Below are 9046 nucleotides of genomic sequence, written 5' to 3'. Positions count from 1 at the left end.
CATGGATGGATGCAGATGACGAGAGTGGCACCAGGGGTCTCTTGGGCGAAGAGGAGCGGGTTGAACACTGGGTGCTCCACTTGCCCCCGATCAACCACGGCGATACCACCTACGATGTCACCTTTGACTGGGACGTGAAGAAGCAAGGCATTCCTGGCGCCGTCATCGTTCGAAACTACCACGCCACCCAGTTTCTCCTCAAGACCATCACCATCGACGACGTCCCCGGCCACGCCGGTCCCATCGTCTTCGTCGCAAACTCATGGGTCTACAACACCAACAAGTACCACTACGACCGAGTCTTCTTCACCAACGACGTAAGTGTGCTCGCCTAGCTCTAGCTGGACATATTAATGTATGAGTATCATGAACATTTAACCTTTCTCATTTATATAAAATAAGTACCCCGCTACAAATCTAACGTTAGATTTTTTGACATGACAAATCGAATGTTTTTCATGGCAAATTATGTTATGCGAGGATGACAAGTTTATTTGACGAGCATAGCAAATGCGTCTCAATTCATTTTTTGTCATCAAACTGTCATGCCAAAAATTAAATTTGTCATCATCGCACCAGTATAAATTGCCATAGAAACATTAGATTTGTTATGCCTAAAAATTCGACGTTAGATTTTTAGTGTTTCTATGAAAATAAAAGGAGGATAAACACCGACTTCCTGGTCAGACCATGAACAATTAATAAGTGAACTGAACAAGCATGACATGCAATGCAGACGTACCTGCCAAGCGAGATGCCGATGCTGTTGCAGCCGTTCCGGGAGGACGAGCTCCGGATCCTGCGAGGGGATGACCCCAGGCAGAAGAACGGCGCCTATGAGGAGCACGACCGCGTCTACCGCTACGACCTCTACAACGACCTCGGCGATCCAGACCACAAGAACCCTCGCCCCACCCTCGGCGGCCCCGACAGCTTGTACCCATACCCGCGCCGAGGCCGCACCGGCAGGAAGCCCATGGTGACCGACCCCACGTGCGAGAGCAGGAACGTCTTGCCTGTGCTCCAACAGTTCTATGTCCCCCGCGACGAGAACTTCAACCACGTCAAGAAAGCCGACTTCACGGCCTACCTCATCAAGGCCATCTCCGGCGGCATCCTCCCCCTCCTCCGCCAGCAGTTCGACTCCGTCTCGCCGCGCGAGTTCGACGACTTTGAGGACATGTACAAGCTCTACGAAGGCGGGCTTAAGATCCCCGACATCCCCGCCCTGGACGAGCTGTTCAAATCGTTCCCGCCGCTGAGGAGCATCATGCCGGCCGGCGGGGACTTCCTCCTCAAGATGCCCATGCCGCATGTCATCAAGGAGGACAAGCTCGCGTGGCGGACGGACGAGGAGTTCGCCCGGGAGATGCTCGCCGGCCTCAACCCACACATCATCACCCGCCTGAACGTGTTCCCTCCAAGGAGCACGCTTGAGGGGTACGGCGACCAGACGAGCAAGATCACGGTGGAGCACATCCAACACAACCTCGGCAAGCTCAATGTTGACAAGGCAATCGACGCCAAGAGGCTCTTCATCCTAGACCACCACGACAACTTCATGCCTCACCTGCTAAAGATCAACAGCCTCCCAAACACATTCGTCTACGCCACCAGGACGCTGCTCTTCCTGCAAGACGACGGCACTCTCAAGCCAATCGCCATCGAGCTCAGCATGCCACTACTTAACGACCTCGGCACCAAAGTGGTCGGCGCGGACAGCAAGGTCTACACGCCCCCCTCCAGTGGCTCGGAGTCGGAGAGGGCTGTCCAGGACACCATCTGGCAGCTGGCCAAGGCCTACGCCGCCGTGAACGATTCCGCGTGGCACGGCCTCATCAGCCACTGGCTCCATACGCACGCCGTCATCGAGCCATTCGTGATCGCCACCAACCGGCAGCTCAGCGTCACGCACCCCATCCACAAGCTCCTGCAGCCACACTACCGCGACACCATGACCATCAACGCCCTGGCACGCCAGGTCCTCATCAGCGCCGGTGGCTTCTTCGAGATGACCGTCTGTCCAGGTGAGCACGCACTGAGAATCTCCTCTGAAGTCTATAGGAACTGGAACTTCACCGAGCAGGCACTGCCGGTAGACCTGATCAAGAGGGGTGTGGCGAAGGAGGACACGGAGAGCCCGTGCGGAGTGTCGCTGCACATCAAGGACTATCCGTACGCGGTGGATGGGTTGGCCGTCTGGTCGGCCATCGAGACTTGGGTTGACGAGTACTGCAGGATCTACTATCCCTGTGATGACGTGCTTCGGTCCGACGTCGAGCTACAGGCATGGTGGAAGGAGGTGCGTGAGGTCGGCCATGGCGACATCAAAGACCAGCCCTGGTGGCCCAAGATGACAACCTTGAACGAGCTCGTCAGGTCATGCGCCACCATCATCTGGATCGCCTCTGCGTTGCATGCCGCCGTCAACTTTGGCCAGTACTCGTACGCCGGCTACCTCCCCAACCGTCCGACGGTGAGCCGACGGCAGATGCCGGAGCCGGGCACCAAGGAGTACAAGGAGGTGGAGACTGACCCAGACCTGGCCTTCATCCACACCATCACGAGCCAGCTCCAAAGCATCATTGGAGTGTCCGTGATCGAGGTCCTGTCCAACCACTCCTCCGACGAAGTCTACCTGGGGCAGCGCGATGAGCCAAAGTGGACATCAGATATCAAGGCGAAAAAGGCGTTCGAGGACTTCAGCCAGAAGTTGATCGACATCGAGAAGAGAATCATGAACATGAACGCGAATCGTCAACTCAAGAACCGGAATGGGCCAGCAAAATTCCCCTACATGCTGCTCTACCCCAACACATCTGACATCGATGGTGAGAGCGCCACCGGGATCACGGCCAAGGGCATCCCCAACAGCATCTCCATCTGATCGATGTTATGACATTATGTTATTGTTGTATATTTCCCATTGCAAATAAGGAACGCTGCATGTGCACGTTCATGTGTGGCCAGAAGCGTGCTCGTTCACGTTGCGGCGAGTTGTGTTTATTTTCCTGTTGATGAAGTAGTTTTGGCCGCAATGCAAAGCCCGTGGGATGGCATGGATGAAGGGTTGTGGTAGGCCAGTGTGTTGAGCTGGACCGTATATATGTTGAATAAAGCAAGCGAGCGTCTATTTGCCTGTCTACTTGTCTACTGATTTTGAATTTGACATTAATTAGTCAGATTTTCTTCATAACGACACATGTTGATGATTTGGCTGGTGTCGACCACTTTTTCTTCCGTAAATTTTTCGTTTTCTCTTCTCTATGGTTTTAGATGTTTTCTTTTCTTTTTTCATGCAAAGTAAAAAAACGTGGCAACCATAATTTTTGTTCGTTTTTTCTACTGAAGATGATAACTTTTGCTCATATTTTCCGCAAAAAAAAACTTTTGCTCATATTACTTTCCTTCTTTGGTTCACCACTGCTTTGTTCATGGTATTATGATTTTCCATGTGATATTTTTGTCCATGCTAGTTGTTTCTTGCTCTATAAATTTTGCTAAGAGCTGTGATGATTTTGGTTCAAATTAATTTAATTTTGAAAAAAAATCTAATCTTGGCACATACCCAATTTAATCTTCCCATGCAGCGAGTTTTAATGGAGCTTCTCCCATATAGGAACAAAGATGTATATATGTGGGTTCTCTAGCTCCCGCGACGTGTCACGAAACGTAAATCTAGTCGTCGATGGGTGAGACTACGACGATGGACGACTGCGACGCCCCGCGCGGCGACTCGCCCGGCGCGCCTGCCTCGCCACCGCCCGCCCTCCTCGCCGAGGCCTCCGGCGACCCCGCCGCCCCCTCCCCGTCTGCCCCCCCTCGTCCCCTGGACCCCATGGTCGGGTGGTCTGGGCGGACTTGGCGGAAGACGATGACCGTGCCGTGGGCCGGCTGGTGGAGTGCCGCGACCGCGTCCCCCCGCCCGCCGTTGCCCCGCTGCGCTGGCGGCCTTACTTCCGGGGTTGGGAGTTCGGCTGCCCGGGTGCGGGTTCGGCCCCTCCATCGACTGCCGTGTTCCCCTCCGGTGGCCGCGGGGAAAGGCGAAGCCTTCGGCGGGGCTGGCCGTCGCCGCCGGCGCTCCTACGGTTGGGGTGTGGCCGGCCGGGCGGAGCTTGGCCCTGCCCAACCGTCCTGGAGGCCCTCCGGTAGGCTTGCACCGGCTCGTCCGGATGCTCCGCCGCCGTCGAGGGTCGCCGGCGCCCCGCTGCTCTCCCAATGCTCCCCTTTCCGCTCCTTCATTGCATTTTTTGGTCCGTCCCGACTCTGCTGCACACCCTCTCCCTGCCGTCTCGACGCGCCATGCCCTCCGAGCCGGTCGTCCGTCGCGCTCTCCTCGTCGCCGGCGGCCAGAGGAACCCTAGCCGGGCGCGGGGTTTCCGCCTCTAGGCTGGGCCTGCCCGTATCGGGCCTGGGGCGACTTCTGGGCCTGCTCCCCACCCCGCCCTCCCAGGTGGCCGGCCCATCTGGGCGGCCTGTGGTGTGTGGGCCGGCCCAGCCCCCTGGCCGCGGCGTCTCGGCCTCGGCCCAGCTCCCCCCGCTCGGGGGCAGATTTGGCTTCCACGAGGGTTTCCCTTCCAGCCGCAATCCACCCCCGCCCCTGTCCTGGTCGCCCGCTCCCTCGCTCCCCTCCTCCCAACCCCGTCACCGCCGGCACCACTCACTCCCCCTGCGACGCCGCCGCCCCTCCCCATGGCCCGCGACTGGGACGATGGTGCCGGGCGCCCCAAGCGGCCCCTGGATGAGCCCCGGTAGGCTGGCCGCGCCTCGCCTGAGGGCCAGCGCCGTGAGGCCGACCTCCGCCGCCAGCTGGCACTACAAGAAATATGTCAACTAGTGACCTTCTGTTAGTGACCCTAAAAGAATTGGTCATAGATCTATGACCATTTGAGACCAATTGGTCAATAGCTGTTCGGGGGGCTCCAAACCCTAAACCATTGCGACCATTTTGGTCAGAAAGGTCGTAATTTCCTTACACGAAATGGTCATAAAGTAGACAGCACTAGTCCGCTGCCTTATTTCTAGCTGATCATAACCAATATAGATGGTCATAACCTTGTAAATTGTGGTGGATTGGTATGACTTGGCGCCACCTCATCAGTTTTGCCTATGTGTCATGTCCATGTGTCGATTTTTGCCCTAGGTTGTGAAGCAACCTATATTTCTGTCATTTCCAAAATTCCCAAAAAAATCTCATAAATTGTTCGGGTCATATCTTCATCAAATATGTAAAAACCCTTCCTTGCTTAGTTCAAAACTAATTCAACAATATTCATTTTCCTATTCTGTTCACAACAACACTTTATGAAGGAAGTGCTATTTATATATTCTTGATTGCCCTCAGAATTTTTGGGCACTATTTCCTATCCAAATCATTACCGCATGACAAAATTCAGCTCCATTTGCCTAGCAAATCTTCCTCGGCAAATTTCCAAAGTTTTTGTCCACCTAGAAGCATTGTGAAGGAAGTACCTTTTTTATATATCGAAATGACATGAAATTTATACAGTTCCTTCCTATGCCCAAATTATCACCCTCCTCGAAATTGCAGCTCAGTCAAATCATCTATGTGAGCCCAGGTTCAATTTATATTTTATGGCCAGATTGGCACGTTGCAAAGCAAGTGTTATCTAGACCCCTCCTATTACCCTCAAGCTTTTTGGGCACTCTTCCATACCAAAATAATTGCCACATGATAATATTCAGCTCAATTTTCCTAGTGAATCTTTCTCAGGAAATTTCCAAAGTTTGTACCTCGAGGGAAGCTTTGTGAAGTAAGTACTAGCTAGGCTTACCCAAATGATCTGAAAATTTACCAGCACATGACCAAACCTATGTAACTTACCTACGCCAATTTTGAGGTCATTTCATTTATCCAATCTCTCTCACTAGTTTTCCCAAGTTTCCGTCCATAGAAGAGCATTGTGAAGTAAGTACTACTTTGGCATGTCCAAATGGTATCAATTTTCTACAATGCTTTCCTATTCTCAAATAACCATCCTCCACCAAATTTCAGCTCAATCCATTCATTATTTTGAGCCCAGCTTCAACATTCATATTTTTGTCCAGTGTGGTACTTTGCAAAGCAAGTACCACCTAGGATCCTCCTTTTGAGATAAAAATTTGTGAAGACATTCTCCTTAGTAGATGATCATCCTCAGCCAAAACTCATGCGCATTGGCCATGTGCATTTCCCGTACCGCTAATCAAACAATTGGCTGCTAATTCATCTTTGAGCATAGGTCAGTCTCCTCGTGAGATTCTTCTGTTGTAATTTTCTTCCTAGCACCTACCTGAGGAGTGCCCAACCCACTAGACATGCCTAGGCCTCCCAGAACGCATGACAACGCCAAGGTCACGCGGTGACCACGCGGCGGGCATGCGAGTTTACGCGCTTTGGAGTTGGGGCCCTGGGCCACATCCAAACCTCGACGTATCGCCACCAAACCATGTATTTATGATTAAATAGATAGTTATGTAACTAGAAATGGTTTTTGGAAAAAATAAAGAGCAAACAATAAGGTAGATGCAGTTCAAAATTGACCCGCTTCCTACTGAATCGGCAGAAATTTGTGTTTTTCACAAGTGGTGGATCAAAACTTTTGACACCAAACCATTTTGTCAATTATGCATTAAATATGGCCTAATATTTTATAAAAATGATTTGGTCCAATTTTGCAACAAATATATGGTAGGTCCTTCACAAAAAGAACTCAATTCGGGCACTCGGAAAATGGAAAATGAATTTTCTGTGTAAAGAAAATAAAAAGTCCCTTAGGCAGCATTGTTTGCCATTCCAATATGCACCCTTGTGCATAATATGAGATCATTTGAAAAAACTATGTCATGAATGTGGCCATAAGATTGATCATTTGGCTTGAAAGCAATGAATCTTCACGCATGATAACTCATTTCTGAGAACACTTTTTAAAAATAATTGCCGTATTACAAGTTTATAATTTTTCCTGGAAACTTGGTCACATATAATGACACAATGCGAAGGTTTCCCAAATTTTTGATTTTTTTGAATTTTTTATGCCCATTTCAAAATGCGGTCAAAACGGCGGGTTTGCCCGTTACTAGCTAGTGGTTGAATCTTGGAAAACTTTTGATGTTTCTCTAATTAAATAGATACTTCTGTATCTAGAAATGATTTTTTGAAAAAATAAAGAGCAAACTATGAGGCAGCTGCAGTTCAAATTTGACCCGCTTCCTACTGAATCGGCGGGAATTTGTCTTTTTCACCAGAGGTGGATCAAGGCTTTTGACACCCAACCATTTGGTCAATTGTGAATCAAATATGGCCTAGTATTTTAGAAAATTGATTTGTTCCAATTTTGCAACAAATATATGGTAGGTCCTTCACAAAAAGAACTCAATTCGGGCACTCGGAAAATGAAAAATGAATTTTCCGTGCAAAGAAAATAAAAAGTCCCTTAGGAAACATTGTTTGCCATTCCAATATGAACCCTTGTGCATAATATGAGATCATTTGAACAAACTATGCCATGAATGTGGCCATAAGATTGATTATTTGGCTTGAAAGCCATGAATCTTCATGCATGATAACTCACTTCTGAGAACACTTTTTAAAAATAATTACCGTATTTCAAGTTTATTATTTTTCCTGGAAACTTGGTCACATATAATGACACAATGCGAAGGTTTCCCAAATTTTTGATATTTTTTTGAATTTTTTATGCCCGTTTCAAAATGCGGTCAAAACGACGGGTTTGACCGTTCCTAGCTAGTGGTTGAATCTTGGAAAACTTTTGATGTTTCTCTAATTAAATAGATACTTATGTATCTAGAAATGATTTTTTGAAAAAATAAAGAGCAAACTATGAGGCAGCTGCAGTTCAAATTTGACCCGCTTCCTACTGAATCGGTGGAAATTTGTCTTTTTCATGAGAGGTGGATAAAAACTTTTTACACCCAACCATTTGGTCAATTGTGCATTAAATATGTCCTAGTATTTTAGAAAATTGATTTGGTACAATTTTGCAACAAATATATTATAGGTCCTTCACAAAAAAACCTCCTTTTGGGCACTCGAAAAATGGAAAATGGTTTTTTTGTCCAAAGAAAATGAAAATGCCGTATTACAAGTTTTTATTTTTCCTGGGAACTTGGCCACATATAAATACACAATGCGAAGGTTTCCCACTTTTTTTGATTTTTTTTGAATTTTTTATGCCCGTTTCAAAATGCGGTCAAAACGGCGGGAATGACCGTTCCTAGGTAGTGGTTGAATCTTGGAATTTTTTTGGTGTTCCTCTGATTAAATAGATACTTATGTACCCAGAAATGATTTTTGGAAAAAATAAAGAGCAAACTACGAGGTAGCTACAGTTCAAATTTGACCCACTTCCAACTAAATCGGCAGAAATTTGTCTTTTTCACGAGAGGTGGATCAAAACTTTTTACACCCAACCATTTGGTCAATTGTGCAATAAATATGTTCTAGTATTTTAGAAAATTAATTTGGTCCAATTTTGCAACAAATATATTATAGGTCCTTCACAAAAGAACTCATTTTGGACACTCGAAAAATAAAAAATGATTTAAAAAAACTCATTTCTAATAACTTTAAAAAAAAAAATTTGTCTTATTTCAATTTGTGATTATTTCTTAAAACTCTAGTCAAATTTGCTGACATAATGAGAAGATTTTTTTAAATTTTTCAGGTCATAATAAAATAGTTAAAATGATTTAGCACCTTACTTTTAGTCGATTACGACCAATTGAAATGGTCAAATATCATATCTGTATACTGCGTTCTGATTGGTCCAGGGGCCTCTCACGCGGATCGCGGATAAATCACCGTCGGATGCTCCCAGATCCAACGGCCCGCAGCTCACCCTCTCACCCACCCACCGCGATCTACCCCTAAAAAACCCACCGCATACCACTCCTCTCTCTCCACGTGCAGCGAACCCTAGCGCTCTCAGCCTCTCCCTCCCTATGGATCTCTACGCGCCGCCGCCCCCAACCCACTCCCTCCCTCTGGATCTCGACGCGCCGCCGCCCCGACCTGCTCCTCATC

General features: G+C 48.2%; 1 protein-coding gene across 1 annotated transcript in view; it reads left to right on the top strand.

Moving 5' to 3' along the window:
• Positions 1 to 3145, top strand: part of LOC123132353 (putative linoleate 9S-lipoxygenase 3) — a 4137-nt gene extending 992 nt beyond the window's left edge. Inside the window, exons 2-3 of the mRNA XM_044552127.1 lie at positions 16 to 317; positions 737 to 3145. Coding sequence (XP_044408062.1) covers positions 16 to 317; positions 737 to 2887 — 2453 coding nt within the window. The 3' untranslated portion in view covers positions 2888 to 3145. The remainder of the gene's footprint in view (positions 1 to 15; positions 318 to 736) is intronic.
• Positions 3146 to 9046: the final 5901 nt, after the last annotated feature.

The sequence above is a fragment of the Triticum aestivum genome, chromosome 6A (genome assembly GCF_018294505.1).
Source record: "Triticum aestivum cultivar Chinese Spring chromosome 6A, IWGSC CS RefSeq v2.1, whole genome shotgun sequence".
NCBI lineage: Eukaryota > Viridiplantae > Streptophyta > Magnoliopsida > Poales > Poaceae > Triticum > Triticum aestivum.
Note: the sequence above shows the minus strand (reverse complement) of the source record. Positions and strands in the feature narration are given on the sequence as shown.